The sequence below is a fragment of the Haliotis asinina genome, chromosome 7 (assembly GCF_037392515.1).
Source record: "Haliotis asinina isolate JCU_RB_2024 chromosome 7, JCU_Hal_asi_v2, whole genome shotgun sequence".
In the NCBI taxonomy this organism is placed as follows: Eukaryota; Metazoa; Mollusca; class Gastropoda; order Lepetellida; family Haliotidae; genus Haliotis; species Haliotis asinina.
Genome location: NC_090286.1, coordinates 14518818 through 14543322, shown reverse-complemented (window position 1 = coordinate 14543322; position 24505 = coordinate 14518818). Strand labels below are relative to the sequence as shown.

Genomic DNA, 24505 nt, shown 5'->3' with positions numbered 1-24505 from the left:
ACTGTCATGTTGTTGTAGCTATAGACATGGGACTTTATATTTTGTTAGTTGTATTTCATTGTCCATGTGTTTTGTCAAGCTGGTTTCTGGAGCTATCAAGAAAGGGTGGAAAGGCTGTTGCTGCTACTGCTACTTATCCAAGTACTTATAATGTTCAATGTGTTTGTATTTATGACATGCTACAGATGGTGTCCGCAAAAGTTTGGCAGACAGATGCCAGACAGGATCTCACGCCCAACACAGACAAAGGAAACAAAGACCAAACTACTTTGTTGCACTTCAGATCACAAACCCAGAGGTAAGACTGTTTCCCCTTGTTACAGAGGGAGGCTACATGTCACAGTGGTTGGAGTGGAGTGCTCACTTCTAACATTGGTATGATATGGAGAGGCCCATCCTAAGTGTCTCCTGCTGTAACATTCTTGACAAAGCCAGAAACTGCCTGCGATTCATTCATGTTCAGAGGCTTGTAGGCCATACTTCTCCAAATTCTGCTCTTCCAAAAGCATTACAAACATAAAAATCAGAAATAATTGCTGGTAAATGAAACATGCCTCCGGCTGCACTAAGATCAAACAACAAAACGTAAGTTCAAAGTAACGTAACAAGAAAATGGAAACATTACCAGCATTGAAAAGGGAAAACTGTCAAAAATGCCATCTTCATGTGCAAATTGCAAACTGTCACTTATGCATGCATGCATGGACTTCTGTTTGGGAGGGTTTAAGAGGCAATCTTCAACTGATCACTAACATTACCAATCAGACTGTGACACATACAAATGGATAAAAAGTAACTGTTCATAACACAAAATTGAGTAAAATAAAAGTTATTTTAGAAGTTATACAACTAACCATATATTAACATGTAGCAAATCACTTTGTATGAAATTTTATGTCACATATCATATGTGGCGTGTGCACTTTGTGCCCAGTGAACTTACTCACTTTTTGCATGTTTATTGTCAGTTCACACACTTGATGTTGAAAACTGAAGAATGATTGATTACTCTGTATCCTCTGAATGTTGTGGAAGAGACATTAATTTCAACATAAACTGCGTGTACGTAACGCCACAGCTTACCGGAAAGCATCATGCTTGCACTGCTGGTATGCTGGAGGCTGGAATGGACCAAAATGAAGTGGCCAGACATTTAGGCGTCCATTTTGAGTGTGTGCGTTCTGTAATTTGTATTATTGTTGATTAAGGGATAGTTATTGTTGGGTCACAATGTTTAGAGTTTTGAGTGATAGTTATTATGGGATACATTTCGTATCAAGGTAATAGTATTTTAGTGGCATACCTTTTAAGGTAGCACTTTAGAGTTGTCTCCCCTTAGGCACCCTTTTGCATATGAGTGTGTGTTTTTGACTGTCGGTGAACATGAGTTCAATTACAAAACTTCAATACTTTGCTGGAATGCTCAAGAATCAGTGACTGTGTATATATATGGCTGGTTGTTGTGACAGCACACACACACGGACTTACACTCAGAGTAAAACAGGAGTTTGACCTATCTACATCTGTCTGCCTCTTCGCTGACATTGAGCTACATTCAAGATTGCTCACTGTGAAAGATTTACTAGAACTGTTTCTCACTGAAAGCCAAGACTTTGGTGAGTTGATATTATATTTGTGACCCATTACTTTAGGTTTGACTCAGCTGCATTGTACTAGAAACCTCTGTTGTGAATCCTTGTATCTTGCTCTTTGGCCAATACATGTAATATTGAATTATTTGACTTGTCAGTGTTATATTTTGCTGGCTCTGAGGGGATTTCTTACACCTTATGTCACAGCAAATTATTAACCATAACAAGATGTTTTCAAAATGATGGGAACATGAGAGATTTGCATCAGATAGGCCATCCACAAATGATGACTTGTCAGCAAGAGAACCACATCTAAGGAATTGACTGTTTGACTGATGGGACCATTCCTGGCTTACGTCCAACCAGTTTGCCTGGTGCAGACAACATCTATGGTACAGGAGACAAGATTGGGATGGTGTTTTGTTGGCTGATGAGTCAAGTCTGGTTAGCTCAGACGGCAAGGGTGTCTAGACAGCAAGGTGTCATGTGTCTCATGTGCTGCCATTCATTCAAGGACAGAGTTATAATGTCATGTTTCAGGAAGATAATGCCTGTCCACATGTCGCGCATATTGTGACAGATTTTTCTGTTTTCAGAACATTCTGGTAGTCCCCTGGCAAGCTGCTTCTTGTCCCTTATTGGTCACACTTGGGATGAATGCAGTGACATTTTCAAATGCTTAGTGTTGTCCTTCTTGTAAAGCCTGCATCAATGCCAGTGGTTGACACACACAATGCTGAATTTGGGAACTGGCTTTCGACTCCACATCTCTTCGAGGGCGTCATTATGCCAAATGTCAAATCAAACAGTTTTCTGTATTATCATATTAACAATAAAACAGTGATAAGGAAAACACCACAAATCATGCTGTTGTCTCTTTGCATTAAACATATCATAAGATCAAATAGTGTTACACCTATGTTGTGTGTGTGTACAGATCCACCATGAGCTGACCAGGGTCCAACAACATGTAGTTTCAGTGGTCATGGAGATGAGAGATGTGATGGTGGATCCTAGACAACTACATATCACTATGATGGTCATGAAGTTGGACACTGAAGATGAGATAGCAAGGTGAGGTATTTGTGGTGACCGGATTCTCTGTGTGAACTGACATGAAAGCAGTCATTTATTGTAATAGAAACAAATTCTTTACTACCCGTGTAGACAAACCGTCTCATCTGGCATACCTTGTTGATTAACCCAGTGTTTTACAGGATAGAGATATGATGTTAAATAGTCATTTTTGGTGCAGTCACAAATATAGTCTGTCGCACAGACCCTGAAGTATATATATCCAGGAAAGTCCACGCAAGTCTAGAAAATGTGTCCAGTCTAAATTTCCATAGCTTCTGAAAATGAAGAAAATCTCAGGGCTCCATTTCATTATATTATCTTTTTTCCATATGAACGTTTTTTCAGTAAAATATGTTCATTTCATAGACTAACTGTTAGTCTATCACAAATACCAACAGTTGTGAATACAAATAAAAACATTCTCTGTACAAGATGGTGAATTGTATGCACATGATTTGATATGTCTGTGATTTGAAATCCATAAATATACTGTGAGAATCAACTGATGAAGAGACTAATATATATTCTAAAAGCTTTAGATGAAGCTGTCTGTGTCCTGGGAGAGCAGACTGAGCTCCCAGCCTTTGAAGTGGCGCAACTTGGTACTTTTGGCAACAAAGTTGTGTTTGCCCAGATTCCTAGTGGTGAAGACCTGGATCAGGTCAAGTATATAGATGGTGCAATAAGACCTGAACCCAATCAAATGTCTACTGAAATCATGAAAATGTATGTGTGTATTAGCTAATAATAATAATGTGACATATTGTTTTATGGACATGTTGGATTGGATTGTCATGTCAATGTCACTGCTAATGGTGTTCCGATAAGTTGAAACAATCCATGATTAGTCGCAGTGACCAAACGGCCAAACAGTCCATCACATTTTCTCATACACAACAATGAAACATAAATAATAGTGGAAATGCTGTTTTATTGTTTGAAACACTTACAGGTAACAGTTGAACATATCACAGAAGTCGTCAGGTCCTGAAAACATGTTAAAGTCTAGAAATGTATATCCATGAAGTTTATATTCTTGACATCCTGGTCATGACTATAAAGTGGAAAGTTTCATTTTACACTTAATGTGAAATTTGCAACTGCAATTTACAAGTTTCTAACTCAAAACCCCCCAAAAAGAAAGAACAGCAATAAAAAATAAACAACAAAAAACATCACCAAGCAACAAACAAACAAAAAGATGAACAGAGAACCATGTTAAATTTAAAACTTAGCTGCAAAAACAATCTGGATAGGAAAGTCTTAAAAATGACACTAACCAATGTTTTTTTTGATGATTGCTGGTTGGTAATGAACCAGTCATCAATTGTGAGATTTCAACAAGTTCCCATAACTAGTCACTACACACCTGCAGAAACAATGAGTACAACAAACATTCAATTCTTTTTCAGAAGAAGTCCTCCTTAAGGGTACATATAAGCATTTTTATATCCATTAAAAATAACACAACAGTTGTAACTATATTTTACTTCGTCCTTGGTCAATAATGCTTTTTGCAGGTCCATAAAAACAGGTATCAACCTCATCACCAGTCCGTAATTGTATAATAAAATAGTTACAAAACAAAAACTTTGTTTTGTCATGTGAGACCACAGGGCCAGGGCCCTCTACAGCCAAGAGCAGGTAACTCTAGCCATCAATTTCATACCTCACTTTTCATGATGTCGTTCTGAAGAAGAAGCCTGCGTCTGTAGTCAGCAAGGGAGAGGGGGTAGAAGGACTAAGACAATGGTAAAAAAAACATCTTCTCTACTTCAGCACCTCCCCCAACTCCTGCACCATTGGCACTTTGTACCGTTGTTCAAGATGGAGACATTGTGTTCAGTGATCTCATCTGTGAAGCCAGAGGATTGGCTTTTGTCCATGGACCTAAACCTCTACATACTTCCTCCTGTCCATGCACCCTGACTTTCAAAAATACCTTCAGTTTTCGTTTGATGGGAAGTATTATCACTTTGGCGTGCTCCCCTGCGCCAAGGGTGTTTTTGGTGGGGGCTGGATTCGAGACACAGCAGTAGTCTCTCTCTGTGTCTCGAGACAGTATTCCAAAAGTCCAGGATTGTGTGTTACACTTCCTTCAGTCCCCCAGAGCCTCACCATGAACATGGCTTCAGTTGCTAGGCAACATGGCGGCGACAGTGGATGTAGTGTGGTGTGCATGTCAGAGGATGGGACCAGTTCAGCAGGCTTTAGCTCAGTTGTGGTCTCAGTCAGGGATTTACGAGACAATTCTAACGACTCCGGAGTGGTGGATCCACTACTTATGGTGGTGGACTGACACTGGGAATCTCTCCATGTGTTTTCCGTTGGAAATCTCAGTGCCGTCGCTCACAATTCTTACAGACGCTTTCCTTACAGTCCTGGGCACCCTGACAGTTTCCAGCCTTTGTTCAAATGAGGTATCCCTGCACATCAACGGGCTGGAATTGAGAGCAGTCCGGTTGGTATTCAAATGCTTTTTGGAGCAGATTCAGAACCACGTGGTTCATATAGAGATGGACAACCAAATGGCAATGACATCCCGAAGCAGGGCGGCATGGTGTCTCTGTCACTGCTTCAGGAGGCATGGCAGTTTCTGCTTTGGTGCAGTCAGTTCAGTGTACAGGTTTTACCTGTTTATCTTCCAGGTTGAAACAATGTTTGTGCAGATGCATTCTAATGTCAAGTGTTACGAGTGGTTACTCAACCGGGAGATATTCAGGGTTATCTCCAAGTTGTTCCAGGTGCATCTGTTTGCCTCTGGGGTCAGCCACACCTGAATCACAGGATTCAGTGGGTGTCTTTGCCATTGTCCTGAATTGCCCCAAGCAAGCAGAATTCCTGCACCAGTTGCAGACACACTTCTGGCTTTGTGGATGGATTTGACTAACACACAGTATGAGGATAGACGGCTGTGTCTGCTATCTGTGGCTACTCTAGGGGCTGTTTCAGCCTTCCACATTCCCACCCTGTGGTGCAGTATTTCTTAGCAGGCATAGATTGTGTTGGTTGTCTGACATACAAGTCCTGCCAGGGACTTGTCACTTGTATTAGATTGGATGTCCAGTCCTCTCTTTTACAATTTGGCTAACTTGTCACTTTAACTGATAAGTTGGAGGACTGCATTTGTTTGGTCGTGGTCACATCTGGTAGATGGGTCAGTGACATACATGATAAGTCTTCGGACCCGGAGCTTACCGTTTTTCATAAGGATAGAGCCGGCATTTGGCTACCTGATTCCTATCGACCTAAGATTGATCATGTGTTTCACGTGACAGTGCCCATCAATTTCCCTACCTTCATGGTTCTTGTGTCCGGTAACACTTGCCATAGTGGGTATGTGTTGGACGTGAGGAAAACTCTTAAAGTGTATATTAAGAGAATTGTGGGCATCTGTAAAGATAAAACAGCTTTTTTGCTGTTTTGGCAGGTACAAGACTGGTCATCCTGCCAATACACACACCCTCTCATGATGGATCGTGTCAGCGATTTGTATGGCCTAGATTCACATTGGCTTAACTCCCACTCGGTTGGAGCAGTAGGCGTATGCTGCTGCTCTGCCCATTGAGACGATCATGCATTATCAACTGGACAACCACTCCCATGAGCGAGCTTGGTTTGGCCAGTTGGTTCTCCACAGTGGACAGAGTAGTGCCTCTCAAGCCATGTGAGCTTAGTAGACAACAAACTCCACTTGGTTTTCCACTTAGTGTCGGGTTCTATCCTTTCTCCTTTTACTGGTGGCGGTTTCTGGTGGTAGCTTTGAGTCCCGCTATGTGATCAGTGACTAGATTTAACTTTTCGATTCTTCCCCGCTTAGTGGTTGTGTTCTATGGATAAGTTTCTGTTCAGGCGAGTCCATTGTGCTTCCATAAGGGTAAAGGTTGGGGGAGGGACTTATAAATGGGTGTGTTACCAATCAGCCAACATATAGGCTTGACAGTATGGGTCCTCGCCATAGTCAGGCACCCCCCCCCGTCTTGACTGACATTGGCGATTATGTGACTTGGTAAGTGTCATTTTCTATTTCTGTTACTTCAAATGTGCCATATGTCAGACAGGCTACCACTCCCAGATTTCGAGTCTTTGGGAGTCTGTCAGGTGGTCTTCTTTTGAAACACAAGTATGCTACTACTACAAGTAATACAACTACAAGTATGCTGGATTCCTCACACACCCTCTCACTCTCTTTACGACGCTTGCAGACATCTTGCTATGACTTTAAACATGACCTACACGATGGCCATGTTGATGAAAATGTCAATTTTACCCATTACTCAAGAATTTCTGCAAATATTCTAAATTTTAATATGCGGGCAAGTATGTGGTATGTGGAATAATTGTATGAAATTTTCATGTATTCATGTATTCACCTTCTTGCTTGTGTAGCTACAAGACTTGCACTATACGAAAATTTGAATTGATAACTCCATAATTGCTGAATCAACTTAGCTACCAGTATTTCTTCATAACTCAGGGAGATTATTTACATGCTGCTGCCATATAGCCGGTATATTGCTGAGTGCGCTGTAAAACTAAACTACTCACTCACTCATAATTCAGGTGAGCAATAGAGACCCATCCTCTTAGATGCTTATCAAGAATATGGACTGCTTCCAGTCAAATGGTACAGTCCAATAAAGTAAATTTACCAGAGTCACATCACATACCAGTATTACACAATAATGCTGAGGACATATTTCAGAGGTAAAACACCAGAGTACCTATCTTCACTCTGTCAATGTCCTTTCAGCATGTGTACGTGGAAAGATGGCAAAACAAGGAATATATTCCACAGACTCTCGACCACTCAATCCCCATATTACCATCATGAACATGGATAAAGCGGATGACAAATTCAGACACACAGGTATGTATACTGACAGGTTCAAACACATTGGTTGTATGTTGACAGGTTCAGACACAGGTGTGTAAACTGACAGATTCAGACCTGTGCGTATACTGACAGATATGCAGGTGTGTATGTTAACAGATTCAGACACACGTATGCATACTGACAGGTTCAGACACAGGTAATATATTAACAGACTCAGACACTCAGGTGTGTATACTGACAGATTCAGACAAGTTCGTATAATGACACATTTAGATACAAGTGTGTATACTGACAGATTCAGACGTGCATGTACTGACAGATTCAGATGTACATATACTGACAGATTTAGACACTTTCTTATACTGCCCGATTCAGACACTCAGGTGTCTATACTGACAGATTCAAACACAGGTGTGTATACTGACAGATTTAGACAAATTGGTGTACACTGTCATATTCAGACACAGATGTGTCAACTGACAGATTTAGACGCTGGGGTGTGTTCTGACAGATTCAAACACAAGTGTGTCTACTGACATGGGAATACTGTATACTGACCTATTCAGGCACACAGGTGTGTATACTGGCAGGTTCACAGACACAGATGTGAATACTGACAGATTCAGACACACACATGTGAATACTGACAGATTCAGACACATATGTCTGTATACTGATAGATTTAGACACACAGGTGTGCATACAGATTCAGACAAATGAGTGTGTATACTGACAGATTTAGACACACAGGTGTGCATGCAGACAGATTCAGACACATAAGTGTGTATACTGACAGATTTAGAGACACAGGTGTGCATACAGACAGATTCAGGCACAAGTGTGTATTATGACCCAGGAATAGTTTATACTGACAGATTCAGAGATAGGTGTGAATGCTGACACAATTCTAGAATGCTGTATACTGACAGATTCAGACACAGGTGTGAATGCTGACACATGGATACTGTTTACAGACAGACGCAGACACACATGTTTAGATTGACGCAGGAATACTGTATACTGGCATTCAGACACAGGTGTGAATGCTGACATAGGAATACTGTTTACTCACAGATGCAGACACATAGGTGTGTATATTGATACAGGAATACTGTATACTTGCAGATTCAGACACAGGTATGAATGCTGACACAAGAATACTGTATACTGACAGGTTCAGACACAAAGGTGTGAATGCTGATACAAGAGTGCTGTATACTGGAAGATGCAGACACACAGGTGTGCATACTGACACAGGAATGGTGTATACTAACAGATACAGACATGTGTGTGTACTGACTCATGAGTACTGTATACTCACAGATTCAGACAGTAGAGTCTATACTGACACAATAATACTGTATACTGACAGATGCAGACATAGGTGTGAATGCTGGCACAAGAATACTGTATACTGACAGATGCAGGCACAGGTGTGAATGCTGGCACAAGAATACTGTATACTGGCAGATGCAGACACAGGTGTGAATGCTGGCACAAGAATACTGTATACTGACAGATGCAGACACAGGTGTGAATGCTGGCACAAGAATACTGTATACTGACAGATGCAGACACAGGTGTGAATGCTGGCACAAGAATACTGTATACTGACAGATGCAGACACAGGTGTGAATGCTGGCACAAGAATACTGTATACTGGCAGATGCAGACACAGGTGTGACTGCTGGCACAAGAATACTGTATACTGGCAGATGCAGACACAGGTGTGAATGCTGGCACAAGAATACTGTATACTGACAGATGCAGACACAGGTGTGAATGCTGGCACAAGAATACTGTATACTGGCAGATGCAGACACAGGTGTGAATGCTGGCACAAGAATACTGTATACTGACAGATGCAGACACAAGTGTGTATACTGACTCATGAGTACTGTGTACTGACAGATTGTTGCTTTTCTGTATTCTCAACTTTGCTGTATAAAAGGCCTAAATCAACTAGTATGGAACACTAAGACTCATGCAACACATACGCGCTGATCGAATAACTATTTGTTGTTGAAGTTGGTCATTTGTTATTTTCCAAAGACAATATTATCTTCTGTGTGGAAGTTGAGAGGGAAGGTAACCATCATCAAATGTTCAATGTTATCTTTTTTTTGCAGTAGCTAAACATATTGACCCTTCATTATATGAAAAGTTCAAGTCATCAAAGTTTGGTTGTCAAACTGTCAGGAGCATACAGTTGTGTCTCATGGACAAGCCAAGGGCTGAGACAGGCTACTATAGACTAGCTCATGAGGTGTACTTAGGTAAGTGATGAACTGTGTGTTCTGAAGTGGGCCAAATATACACCAGCTCACCAGGTTGTTAGGTTTACTGAACACTAACTCACCAGGTGTACCTTGGACTGCTGTAGACTAACTGACCAGGTGTACCTTGGTCTGCTGTAGACTAAACTCACCAGATGTACTTTGGTCTGCTGTAGACAAACTCACCATGTGTATCTTGGTTTATTGTAGACTAACTCACCAGATGTACCTTGGTCTAGTTTAGACAAACTTACCAGGTGTATCTTGGTCTGCTGTAGATTAACTAAACAGGTGTACCTTTGAGTGTACTGTAGACAAGGTTAACATAGAAAACAGCATTATATGACAGATAGATTGCACATTATTGTGGTAATGAGACTTTCTGTTTTTGCAGACTCCACACCATCATTGGCAGAACGGGCTTCTCGAGTGCTGGCATGTTCTTCATTTGGGGCTGATCACCAGGCAGCCAGCAGGTAGACTTTCTCCTCTTTCAGCAGAGAGCCAACAGGCAGACTTTTTTCTCATTCCCCAGATAGCCAACAGGTGGGTGTTCTGCTCATTCCCCAGACGGGCAGACTTTCTGCTCATTCCCCAGACAGCCAGCAGGTAGACTTTCTGTTAATTCCCCAGATGGGCAGACTTTCTGTTCATTCCCCAGACAGCTTGTGGGTAGTCCTTTTCCTCATTTAGCTGGCAGTCAGCATGTAGACTTTTTCCTCAGTCCCCTCACATTCAGAAGGTAGACTTTCTCCTCATTCCCCAGACAGACAGCAGGTAGACTTTCTCCTTATTCCCCAGACAGACAGCAGGTAGACTTTCTCCTTATTCCCCAGACAGCCAACAGGTAGACTTCCTCCTTATTCCCCAGACAGCCAGCAGGTAGACTTTCTCCTTATTCCCCAGACAGCCAGCAGGTAGACTTTCTCCTTATTCCCCAGACAGCCAGCAGGTAGACTTTCTCCTTATTCCCCAGACAGCCAGCAGGTAGACTTTCTCCTTATTCTCCAGACAGACAGCAGGTACACTTTTTTTATGCTTTGACTATTAACCAATCTGAATTCAATCTTATGGGTAATAATGGCTGGTATGCTGACAGGGATGTTCTCATTATAGGACTGCTGGTGAGGAAGAGGTGTTGTCTACCAGAGAGCTGGCATGGGGTGGCAAGGAGTAGGTACGTTCATCATAGCATATGGGAAAGGGATGGACATAATGGTAAACAAGAGGGACAGTGCAAAAGGATATAGGATGGTGGGCATGGAGGTAAACGAGAGGGACAGTCCAAAAGGATATAGGATGGTGGACATGGAGGTAAACGAGAGGGACAGTCCAAAAGGATATAGGATGGTGGACAAGGAAGTAAACAAGAGGGATAGAACAGTTTTGGTTTGGAGGGGGCAACGTGGTAGCAGAAGATCAAGGTAGTCACAGGTATGTGGCCAGGTGGGTGAGAGTGGTAGGGGCCACAGACTGTAACACCCTCCTTCTGGGGGTAGAACGAGGCAGTCAGGTATGTGGCCAGGTTGGTGTGATTTGTAGGGGCCACAATCTGTAACACCCTCCTTGTGGGGGTAGATGAAGTGGGGCTGGGGAATGTGCCCAGGTTGGTGTGTGGTAGGGGACACAAGCTGTAACACCCTCCTTGTGGGGGTAGATCAAGTGGGCCTGGGGTATGTGACCAGGCTGGTGTGAGTGGTAGTAAAGGGGTAAAAATCAAGTGATCTTTCATCATAGAATGTTTGTTCATCATTGACCTCCTCAAACATCAGTGAATCAAGACACCTAGTATTGTACATGCTCAATACCACCAGCTGCCCTATTTGTCGAAAGGTTGACTCCATGGTTCAGTGTGGCTGCCAAACTAATGAAGCTGCCAATGTCCATCACACTGATCAGTATGGTGTCATGAAATTTTGATTCAACAATGTTATAAGTTCTGACGACTCTGAAATTCTCTCAAAATGTGTATATTGCTGTGTAAACTTCTGAGGGTGAAATCCAAGTTGTTCAATTCTGGTATTTTGAAATGACATTTTATTAAAATTATGTGCGTTGAGGAAATTATGACTGACAGTAACTTTCCTGAAGTATTCAGAAACCAAAGACTAGTTACATAAGATTATTACCTCTGATACATCATAGCTATGTGATGGCTGGCTGTAATTAGACTAAAATATCTGTATATTCTCTTACAGAGGTCACTTTCACAGACATACTGTGTGGACAGGAAACCATAACTTCTGAATACCAACAACCCTCAACAAGAAGATGCAGTGAGGGTTTTGCATCACAATTATGCATGGTAGCTGAGAGGACGTCTGTTTATGTATCAAGATAGTATCAGTTAGTATGCTTTTATGTAATGAAATGTTTGTTTAATATAGGTTATCACATGAGTGTGTTTTGGAGCAGTTATTATCCTGCGTTAGGAATACACGCTGTATTTAGCAGGCATTTAAGACATGCTATTTCATTTGCTACAGATCATTTAAATAAACTTTGTGGGATGTAACGGCATATCCATGTTGTCACATGGTCAGTAACACAATTTTCTCTTGATCACTCAGCTGAATGCATTAGGTCACCTAGTCCCCAGTACGGTTCTATGTTAAAGCATGTATTGTTGTCAACAAATCTTAGCTTACGTGTGCAAAAAATAACAACAAACTCGGGTGGAACTTAAGAAACCTCTAATTAAACCCTTAATAACAAATCCACTTTCAATGTTCACATGAGATTGTGCACCTGGATTCCTGTGCTGTTCTCTTGCTAACACAAACTCGGTCGAGGAAATGATGTTGATATCTATGTATGAATTTCTATCTTCATAATCTGTTCCATCTGCCATAACCAGGCATGACTTTCTGAGATGACAGCACTGAAAGCACTGAAAGCACTGTAGCCATGGCTGTCAATCTGGACACAACCACTGATGTCCTTTGTTTACTCTGAGAAAGTAGGGCCCTAAAATATGCATATGACCTCTCAAATTTGCATTCATATCCCTATATGACCCCCAACAGATATTTTCGGTATGTGTAGGTTTTATCCTGCTGAGAACACTACCTTTGTATGATAAATATGATAAAATCTACATACACATTGTCAGCAGTAAGTTCTCGTTAACTTTCAGGAACTTTTATCCTGAATGAAGTTTTCAATTTACCATGCAGAGGAAGTACATGGATACCCTGTCATAGATTGTTGACCTTCACTTGTCTAAATTCATCTGGATTAATCATGATAGTTGTGCTGTGGATCTGTATCTGATGCTGGCATGTGTGTACTTTCACTACTTGTCCACTTGAAAGAAAGAACAAAATAAAGACTGAATATCTTGATAATTTTATTATTACCATTGTGGGAGTTGACATGCAACAGGAGGTGTCATCATGTTACACAAGGCTTTCCTGAACACATACATGAAGTTTTATGAAAAAATAGCAAATGGATAGCTAGTAGTTGAATACAGACAACTAGAAGGTTAGGATTACATGAGGCAGTGGGTTGCCCCTCCTGCTGCTAGCACAGTATGATGATGACTCTGGACAGCCTACATGCATATATACACTGCTGCAGCAGCTACAGCAGCAGCAGCAACAGCAGCAACAGCAGCAGTCACCGCTGGCTGTTTCCCCCTGCTACAACATACACACACAGGTTACTGACAGAAAGCCAATGTGGCACCTATAGGTCAACCCAAATCTGACTAAAATACCATGATTTAATGATTGTAGCTTAGTGGTTCCTTGTTGGTATTGAAGGGTTGGGTCATGCTCCACCGTGAGCTGCAAGTCCAGGCATGCTCACTCCACCATGAGCTGCAAGTCCAGGCATGCTCACTCCACCGTGAGCCACCCAAATATGCAGATAGCAGCAGAATAATATATACGATACTACATACAATCAGACGGTGAGATCCTGGCACTTTCACATTATGAAAACATTGGTGCATGTTGCTGTCTTGCTCCACTCACACATAAAGCTACACAATACATCCTGCAGCACAGAAGCAGCCACAGCTATAGAACTTGATCATAAACATTCTATAACAAATAACAAATTGTCAGTGATCACTGATATATTCCACTTAGCAGAATTTGGGTACTAAATCAATATTCAACAACAAATAAAAGATTTTGATCATTAGTAAGCTCTCAAGACATGGAAGACCATAAACAGTTTTAAGATATCCTGGAAGTGAGTTCAGTTAGATTGTGCAGCCGTGTCTCCCAGTTTCGTCATGAGGCAGAAGCACACAGCTGACAACAGTGCATGAGCCAGCCTGACACACAACTTGTATCTGAACACATTATTGCATATACACATACTTCAATATTTACAATCAGTAATGCATGCAGATACACAACGAAGCAAAGTATTTACATTATATACCAATGTGGAAAATAAAATTTGTCAACTCTTTAAACACAGATTTACAAATGTCTGTCTGTCCTTATGGAACGGATATAGAAGTGAGATTATTTAATATAATTTCAGAAATATACAGATCATACTGAAGGTAGAGCCTGTTACATATTTGTATTTGCCTGTTCAATAAAATTCTGTTACTAGGGCTACTCACAACCACAGGTACCACTTGTATATATATAGATGTATGTATGTATATGTCAGCTACAATGATTGGGCTACATCGGATCTCATCAACAAAGTATTTCTGGCTGCAGTTACTGGGACAACAGACCCCTATTTTACCTACCCAGTGAAGGCACAATGGCAACAAATGCATCATCTAAGGGGTGTACATGCTGTTTACTACAGTGCTGGCCATTTCATGGACAACTATCAGAAGCACTCATGGCACCTCCATTGGCTGAGGTTGCATGACATATTCTCTTGACTGATATGAAAAGGTGTTTAAAGAAACAACCAGTATAGTGAACATGGCTTCACTACCAACAGTACATAAGTGTGAAACCAGCTTCATGTGTCACAGGGAACCCAGCAATATTACTATGTGTTGCAGTGAACCCAGCAATATTACCATGTGTCACAGTGAAGCCAGCAATATTATTAAGAGTCACTGTGAATCCAGTGATATTACAATGTCATGACCATCCCAGCAATATTCCCCTATGAAACAATTACCATGTTTCAGAGTGAACCCAGCAATATTACCATGTTTCAGAGTGAACCCAGCAATATTACCATGTTTCAGAGTGAACCCAGCAATATTACCATGTTTCAGAGTGAACCCAGCAATATTACCATGTTTCAGAGTGAACCCAGCAATATTACCATGTCAATTAACCAAGCAAAATTATGAGTCAAAGTGAACCCAGCAATATTACCATGTGTCACAGTGAACCTAGTCATATTACCATGAGTGACTTCTGCAATATTACCATGTGTCACAGTGAACCCTGTAATATTACCATGTCTCACAGACAACCTTGCAACATAACCATGTGTCACAGTGAACCTGTAATATTACCATGTCTCACAGACAACCTTGCAACATAACCATGTGTCACAGTGAACCTGTAATATTACCATGTCTCACAGACAACCTTGCAACATAACCATGTGTTTTCCTGAAGATTAAGTTTGTTCAATAGCCAAAGTAAATAAAACCATGTCGGTAGATTTGTCAGGGTATAAGAACCACAGACAAATTGTCATACAAGTGACCGTGACCCTACATGGAATGTGGCAACCAAAATACCCAAAAGCTGACCGCTTCTAAATTTTAGAGCTGGTATATACAATTGCGAGTATAAACATAGTAATAACCTTGTTGCCATAATTACTTATTTGTTTGTATCAATAATAACAAAAAGTAAATAATAAAAATGTTTCTGTATTTTACTTGTCATTAAGCAAAACCTCAAATATAATCATTTCTATCACAAGCTGTGCTATCACAAGACATTTCCCTTTATGACCATTCAGGAAAAATCAAATGCAAAATCTTTTGTGTCCCATTCTTGTGAAGACCGAAAGTTGGATTTTAAAGATTAACTAAATAGAGATATCTTAAGAATAAGAAATTTGCCTCAGGAAATAGGGAATTTACAAGAATCTTCTTGTCCTTTCAAAACACTGTGCAACTAACAGGGTTGCAGAGAACGCAATAACATTACCACATCATTGAAAACCCAGCAATATAACTATGTGTCACGTTAAACCCCACAATATAACCACTTGTCACAGTGAACCCAAGCAATACTGACATGTCATAGCGAAACTAGCAATATTACCATGTGCCACTGTAACCCCTGCAACATTACCATGTGTCACATTTAACCCTGCAATATTACTAAGATTACTGCAAAACTACACTGAAGACTTTGGTCATAAATAGTCTTGCCTATTAATGCACTGACCCCAGAACAAGACATTCCTTGAAGCAGAGTTTCCTTGGCAGACATTCCACATGAAAGATGTAGGTAGCAGGTAAGCATATGTTGACAAGCAGGCGTACACAGGGAGAATGCCAGCTGTGCAATTATTATGGCCATCATGAGGTGAAGGTGAAGGAAGGTGCATGTGTGTGTGTGTGTGTGTGTGTGTGTGTGTGCGTGCGTGCGTGCACGTGCGTGTGCGCGCACGTGCGTGTGCATGTGTGTGTGTGTACACATCTCACAAACAACATGGCTGCACAAAGCTCAGTGGAGAAACAGTACATGCCAAACAGAGAAAAATAAGCTCTGACAGAATAGAGATAACAATCACCAACAAATAATCAAAATATCACACTCAATTTGGATACCTTGAGAAGATATCTAGGTCTGTTCTAGATAAACAAAGTGATCATACCATATAATCCAGGTTATAGCACCAAAAAGCTCTTCCCTTTCCCTGTCAGATCCCTTCTCGACTACCAACCCACATTCCAGTTCCCAGCCGTGTCCCGTCACACCATAAAGCATCTACCCTTCGCCCACATGGACAGCCATGATGCAGTCTACATGGCTCCAGCTCACTTGAAGACAGTCAAACAGTCAACATCGACAGGGCTGAAATTCATCACTGGAGACAGCCCTCAAGACCCTAGTGGATTTCTTCATGGTTGATATTTTGAGAAATTAAGAGATATACAGCAAACACTTGGTATCCTCCAGCGCTAAGGATTTACACAAATAACACTTGGTTCATACTTGAACATAAATAATGAGGCACTTAATCCCATACAATGAGACCTGGAGTAGTATGCTTTAGTTTAACTGTAAAAAGATCACCCATACATACACTAGGCATAGAGATGTTTGTGCAGTACACAAAGCCACTAAACACTATGCAGTTTTGGCAATGACCACTACATGTGAGTATTTTGATTTCAACAAGCTACCACTGCCATACCTACCAGCCAAACAGATGAATTCATTATTTTGAGCAAGGAGTCCATGAACTACCAACTTCCCAGTGTCCTGTATAAAAGCCACAGAAATGCGTATAAAATCTTTGGCTGTAATGGTAAACTGTTTTCCATAGCCTCTCTTTGTCCCTCCAGGAGTGGGAAGGGCATGAGCAGCTTGTGCCTCCACCCCCACCATCAGGTGCACACAGCAGCGACATCAACTGCAGCTGCCCCGGCTCACACCGTACACCACTGGCTATGTTACTCTCATATTGCACAGAAAGAATCTTGTCAGATTTTGGCAATGAAGACAGAAGCACAATGCACCACCACAAGTTCCTAACAAAACTGGAGGTGCCTGCTGGTGTTACATGATTCGGTTTCCTAGCAGCACCACCCTCGGCCCTGAAGTAGTAAGATATGTGTGAAACACAACATTTACAATCCAACATTGCATAATCATCATAGCTGCACAAAGATCAGTTGCATATAAATAGTAAGATTTCTTCAATATAAAAGCTGGCAAAAGTGACATATGATTTGGAATAATTATGAGAACTTGAATATTAGTGGCTAAGGTAGTTGGCAGCTGGTGTGGTGGTGTAGTCCAGCCTGTTGGTCAACACTACACCACAGAGATGCGGCCAACATACCTGCACAAAGCACAACTCAGCAGAGGTAGTGGACACTGACCATTCAACACATATTGTACATCAAGGTACAAGTTACACATGTCAACAAAAGAAATAAGCAAACAATGTCAAAATGTATCCATCACAGCAACCTTGCACCTCCATGTTTTAGTGGTAACCATTAAGGTATCACTTGGTTTCATCACACAGGAAGCCAGAGCATGTGGTTTCTGTTGTCAAGCCATGCGAGACATACACATGGCAGTGCAGCTGATCTCACTGACTGGTGAGTGTTGGGAAAGTACAGGTTTTGGTCAGGTGTATGGTACAACACCCTCCTGACCAGCAGATAGATGTACCAGTTGACCGCACACAGTACCTACGATTATATCTATAGACTATGTTTGGGCTTTCGGATCTGCCCGTAACTGGGCTCCTGATGAAGCTCCTAAAGAGTGACAGGAGCCGTACCAATGATGTTGAGGGTCAGGTACGTCAGTGATATGATACAGAGCCAACAGCCACCTGAAGGCAAAATTGGCTGGGGTGAGACTTCTTGGATGAGAGGGTAGGACAAGCCAGGCAATGTTGGGTGGAGGCCTCATGATCGAGGGTTTGCTGGCAGTGTGGCTGACTTGCTGGCCATGGCATGGCCTCGCTGCTGGGGTCCATAGGAGGAATACTGCTTTGTGCCTCGTAACGTCCTGAAGGGAAAGAAAATTGATTAGGACAGTGGAGAACAGAGTCTAGATTTCTAAATGATTAATCTTCATGGCTTACTTTAAAAGACAAGGTTAAAACTGAAACAGGAGATACTTTTCTCACTACAGTGGAAGCTGTCAAAACCGGCAAGTTGTCAACACTGGCAAAACATCTCAGTCCTGTCCGTGGCTAGTACATTTACCATCATTTAAAAGCTCTGCAAATCCAGATCTCTGAATGAAATGTTTCCCAGAAAATGTATTTATACAGTGCTGTCTGTTCCAGCGCATGGCAAGGTGCTGACTGGATGTCTATTGTCACAAATTAATGCTGCGTTGAAACTACACATGAGCTCAAATCTTTGTCTTTTATTGTCAGTGTGTGCAATAACACAGAGAACATGTACCAATGTACATTGTATGTGAGAGTGAGAAAACTCTACAATCCATCACACTGTCTAAATCTGACTAGTTCTTCAGTCCCAAAGGTGTGCCGGTTTAGACGGTTTACACTGTGTTTTACTTGATGCACATGGTAGAATACTATTACATTATTGATCTTGGATGTGACTGAAAGAGTGGGGAGTTTCTCAAAGAGATTGTGGTGATTTTCCAGGGAGAGACTGACAATAAATGGGAAAGAAATATGGAATCATGATTAGCTGCAGAAGTCAGTACGGTCACTTATTTGATAAAGGGCCAGTATCTGTGTCATAGATAGCACTGGGAGAATAAAAACAAGCTTAAATCAGAAAGTTATTAGTATAATATCTCTACTCAATAGCAAATAAAAACAGAGTGCGACTTACCCTAAATTTCCTGAACTGACAATACCCTTTTTGGAGACCTTTTTACTGAGGTGTTGCACCCAGAGTTTCTGTTTCTCGGAAGATTCTGCTAACAATATCATTTCCTTTGCCTGTATACTGGAATCATATGTGACTGAAAACAGAGGGACAGCTTGTTATTCACACATTCAACAATGCAAGCAATAATGGTGTCAACAAAGTTCAGTGACTGCAGCCTTGCCCGGAGTTCAGTAACAAGCGAGTGCAGATTCCAGGTTCAGACTGGGTCCACTTTTCTGATATGAGAGGTCAGGCAGGTGACACTAATCTTGGGCCAGTGCTGCATGTGGTGTCAAATAAGTTCATGTAGATAAGCCAATATTTTAGGACCGAAACGCTGAAAAAGAGGGGTTGTTATATATATGTTATATATATACATTTTAGTCGACCTTTTTTTAGGGGGCTTCACGTGAACAAACAAGAGAAGATGACTGTCAGTGAAGACATGAGCTGATGGTTTGCGACAGTGACAAGGAGACGCTGGTGAAAGTGTATGTCCATGCCCATAGAAATAGTGCCAGGACTCCAAGGTCAAACTGAGGGTCATCCAGCACAGACAAATAATGAATGCTGCCATTCGTCGGGATGAATCCCCCCAGTCACTTGTTGCATGCTAGATGACAAGGCTATCAATGTACTTGGAATATACTAATGGAGAAAATGGATAACTCAGATGGTAATACAATCAACGGTGCCATGGAACACCGACGACCATCTTACCTTTACAATATGCAATGAACTCTTCATTCTTGTCAAAATGATCTTTGTGGACTTTAACATGACATCCTGCAACAAGAAAATACAGATACTCTTAACTTGATGTGGATTCACCAATCTTTATACACACTCTGAATGATTTGGCTGAGATGTACTGCCATTTACTGGCCCTGTAGAAGCAGTACTTACTCTTGCACTCCAGAGCTGGTGGTGGGTGTAGCATATGCCACACTGGCTTGTTGCAGGAGTCGCACGTTGTGGGTGTGCGGAAGTGTAGGGGGATGAAATCATGACCCTTGTAACAGAGAACACCAGCTCTGTCCTGTAAAACAAACATACATAGTTTGAAGCTTAACAGTCCAACACTGGCTGTGAGGACGGCAGGCTGGTCTTTGTTGTCCGAGGTCCAGACGTGTGACTTGTGGATTGGGTACTTACCTGACTCTGATCTTCCTCTGGTTTCCGGATAGCACTTTCCCCCTCAGTGGCATACAGAATCTGCAAAAACGTGACAGCATCACCACCAAGTCAAACAAGGTATGCTCATGTCCAACTTCAATCTAAACACTCATTAATCCTTATCTTTAACATTAGGCTGATGCCATATTTCAACTCCTGGTCACAGTATATGTCACATGTTCAGTGTAAATTAAACAAGATCGTAATTGCACAAACTTAATAAGGAGGTAGTTTATAGAGGGTTTGGTCTTTAATGACATAAAGCCAATGTATGTTTGCTATCCACCTGTTCAGGCTTACACTGGGGCTGTAGTTTTTACAGTTTAAGGCCAATCAGTGCAATCTTCAGTGGATTATGGTGTAATTGTGCAATGTCAATCCTCAGTGGACTCACCTGGAATATTCTTGGAACATCTTTGGCATCAGCCCTATAAACATCACCTTGCGTCACTGGCCGCACATGGAATAATTTGCTGGAAAAATTAAAATCAGAAAAAAAATCAGAGAATGTGTCATCATACACTTGTCCACCAAGTTGAAGACCAGCTGCTGGTGTCATCATGGTGTCATCAAAGCAGTTCCTGAATTCAAGCAGGACTGGATATATGACAACACATGCTGAAGAAAGCTGCAACGTATTTCAATCATGTCCTTCTTGCTCCATGTAAATAGTATGAAACTAGCTTGTTTATGATGAATTGTGCTGGGACTAGTTTCAGGCAGGTTTCGAAGTGGTTGGTGTTGATGGTAGCCTCAATTTCTCTCAGCACACTTTTACCTGTAGTTTTAATGTTTTTCAGGAGTGAGTGAGTGAGTGAGTGAGTGAGTGAGTGAGTTTTATGCCACACTTAGCAATATTCCAGCTATATGGCGGAGGTCTGTAAATAATCGAGTCTGGACCAGACAGTCCAGTGATCAACAACATAAGCCTTGATATACCTCATTGGGAACTGATAACATGTGTCAACCAAGTCAGTGAGACTGACCACCCGATCCTGTTAGTCGCCTCTTATGACAAGCATAGTCGCCTTTCTATGTATGGCAAGCATGGTTTGCTGAAGGCCTTCACAAGTCATGTTTTTCTGAAAGTCACACAGAGTAGCCATATGTAACTGGAAGACTAGACACTATAAAAGAGCATACTCACCATTATTACTACATTAACAAAGACACAAGTCATCTCCACTTTTTACATGAATCAAATATAACCGAGAACAGGACAATGTTTGAAATTTGAAACCTAGGATCCTATACTTACTCTATATCTAATATTACAGATGGTGCAGAATTCATTTTGTCTGCCTCACTGTTGTAGAAGAGGACCTTTCTGCTGCTGATGACAACATAGCTCTTCTTCCACCCATACTTCTTGATGTTGGAGCGACTCGGGACTGCCAGCCAACCCTCCATGTGTGAGTCTGAAACAGGCCCAGCGGAACTCCAATAGCCATTCATCACTTGCATGTAACAATATTCCAGGCGGACAGCTACCATCTAATCAGTTACAGATACAGTACTTTGCTGACCCACCTTGATTTTCCTCTGACACCGTTTCTTCCATGCTACCACTGTTGACAGACGCAGCGTCCATGTTTGCAACGGAGAGCTTTTGCCTAAGCATTTCTATCTCCGAATCCTTGGCATCCATCTCCATGGCAAGCTTCTGGCGGAGTTGGCTCTCCTCGTACACTATCTGCTGGGAGTCGGAGATGTCCCGCTGCATCTTGGCCACCATCTGGTTGTACTTCTCCTTTTCCTGCACACAACAGCAGTCGAAGTAAGTGTTAGATGTAACATGACATTAACTCACTGGTCACACAGACTAGGGTCTGCACAGACTGACAGAACTGGCTTTCATCATCCACCCTCTCATCACTGCAAGTGTTCCCATGTATTTCCATATCTCATACCCCATTTGCCCTGTATTGAACACAACATGTACCATTCCTTTTTCACTACATGGGAGTTTTTGAATATTTACAGGATGTCCTGCTCTGCGATGTTCAGATTGCCTGTATGGGTGTACTACAACTCCACTCCACTCCACCAGTACCTACCATGGTGAGCTCCTGCTGTAGTTTCCTCAACTCCTTCTCCTTCTTCTTGACATCTGCTGCACTTGCCTTGCTGGACTTGTGGGGCTGGTACTCCTTGCGGTTCATGATCTCAGCCAACTTGTTCACAGCCTGGATTTTCTTCATCCTTTCTTCATCCAGCTGTTTCTTCATCTTCTCCCATTCTGACTGCTTGGAATTTTGTGCCTCTGTTAAGGAATGGTTCAAAGTTGAGACACAGATCAAGCAGGTCTTCACAAACACCTCATGATTCATTTGTATTAACTGAAAGAGTGTTTTGCTTCCATGGCAAAACTATACATTTCAAAAGAGTAAAACAATATCCATTATCATTAACTAAACTCAACATTTTAGCCTCAAAGACATAATTATTTTTTCTTTCTTTTTGTGCTGCATAACAACAGCAGTACGTAAACAGTGGTTGTGCCAGACAGTGCATTGACTGACATGATTGATCAATCCACATAATTGGTGTACAGTGATATGCCTATCACCCAAGTCACACAGTCTGACCATCTGATTCATCTATTTGCCTATAAGAAGATGCAGGTGGTTGAGACCCTTTGTTTCAGCCAGAAACTATTTACTCTGACGTCAGAAGGTAACTGTGAATCTACAACTTGTTCAGACTGGGGTAAAGCTTCACAAACCGTCAGACATTTTCTTGATCCTCATGTTCAGATCATCGTTCTCCTGCTTCAACTTCTCAATGTTGTTGACATAGTCCCTCTTGGACTCCTCGATCTGAAACAGCAGGCATGTGGCATAAGACCAGCAGACACAGTACCCAGCAACTCCAAAGCATATGGAAGACTATATTAGCTGGCAGTTTCAGTAATGTGACAAACTTTTAGAGCACTTTTAGGTGTATCAAACTGTCCCAGCACTACATGGCGTGTGTACCTGACTGAGATTGAACTCCTTCTTGTTGAGCTCAGACTTGTGTCTGGACATGAGTTCCTTGATCTCTAGCTCCAACATAGTCTTCTCCTTCTCCACATCTGACAGTTGCTCCTCGGCAATGGTCCGTGCCAGCTGCTCTGAGTCCGCCTTTGTCATAGCCAGCTGTAACTGTGCCAAGCAGTGGTCCCTGCGCATGACACATTCAGCATTTTAGCTAGAACCAACTCAACCACAACAGATATCGTGCATTTTCCTTCCTTTATCACATATCTAAGCCTGAGCTAAACAAAATATTATGATGTTTCAGCTGTCTCCATAGAACAAACATGCGTGTGTGAGTGAAGAACCTGCTAGCTGTCCCCTGTCTGACTTACTTCTCTACAGTCAGTGTGTGGATGTCGTTGTTGAGATCCTGTATTTGTTGTTTCTTCTCACTCAGGTCTTCCTTCAGCTCCTTCACTTGCGTCTTGTACAGAGACTGAAACACAGGCATTACACTTCTGCTTCAACCCCAGACAAGTGTACAAACACTTTACAGTGTTAGCTGACTGACTATCAAAATGGAAGAAATGCAACTAATTAGGTTAGGTAAGAAGTCATTACCTTACTAAATGACTGCTTTCGAAATTCTGAAGATTTAAAAAATTTATAGGGAAACTTCAAATGTAATCAATATTTAGAATACTTACAGAGAAGTAGCTTTCAGCTTCCAGCTGTTCACTGATTTCCTTTAACTGCAGGTCATTAACAGAGGCATCACTGGAAGTAAAGATTAACCAGGGTAAAGCCTTGTGTCTCCACTCATCTCCTGTCTGCCTTCATACACCAATGTTACATACTTTGTCATACGTTCAGCATGTCTGCCCCAACATACTTACTCAGACTTCTTCCTCATGTCTTCTTCCATGTTCCTCTTGTCTTCCCGGTAGTCAGCTATTTCCTGGAAACATCAACAAATGATTAAAGGCCAATAAAAACATAATCTGGTTTCAGGATGTCAGTCAATGTTACCAGATGTAAAATGTTTTATACATGAGTTTGGCCTGTAATGATCCAAAAGACAC

The 24505-nt window shown here is 41.6% G+C and overlaps 2 protein-coding genes across 2 annotated transcripts in view; one reads left to right on the top strand and one right to left on the bottom strand.

The window, feature by feature from the left end:
* Window positions 1-185: 185 nt before the first annotated feature.
* On the top strand, window positions 186-13123 carry LOC137291432 (A-kinase anchor protein 7-like). Its single transcript, XM_067822781.1, has 7 exons — window positions 186-298; window positions 2530-2666; window positions 7423-7539; window positions 9636-9782; window positions 10177-10258; window positions 10899-10959; window positions 11981-13123. Exons 3-6 carry the CDS (start codon window positions 7440-7442, stop codon window positions 10957-10959), a joined length of 390 nt encoding a protein of 129 aa, XP_067678882.1. The 5' UTR covers window positions 186-298; window positions 2530-2666; window positions 7423-7439; the 3' UTR covers window positions 11981-13123.
* A 5113-nt stretch (window positions 13124-18236) lies between these two features.
* The window catches only part of LOC137291419 (rho-associated protein kinase 2-like), a 49683-nt gene continuing 43414 nt past the window's right edge, over window positions 18237-24505 (bottom strand). The window contains exons 22-35 of the mRNA XM_067822753.1: window positions 24320-24381; window positions 24131-24200; window positions 23816-23919; window positions 23442-23628; window positions 23189-23282; window positions 22521-22726; window positions 21994-22219; window positions 21722-21881; window positions 20858-20936; window positions 20443-20502; window positions 20194-20326; window positions 20008-20073; window positions 19249-19381; window positions 18237-18442 (exon numbers count right to left, since the gene is read on the bottom strand). Coding sequence (XP_067678854.1) covers window positions 18340-18442; window positions 19249-19381; window positions 20008-20073; window positions 20194-20326; window positions 20443-20502; window positions 20858-20936; window positions 21722-21881; window positions 21994-22219; window positions 22521-22726; window positions 23189-23282; window positions 23442-23628; window positions 23816-23919; window positions 24131-24200; window positions 24320-24381 — 1683 coding nt within the window. The 3' untranslated portion in view covers window positions 18237-18339. The remainder of the gene's footprint in view (window positions 18443-19248; window positions 19382-20007; window positions 20074-20193; window positions 20327-20442; window positions 20503-20857; window positions 20937-21721; window positions 21882-21993; window positions 22220-22520; window positions 22727-23188; window positions 23283-23441; window positions 23629-23815; window positions 23920-24130; window positions 24201-24319; window positions 24382-24505) is intronic.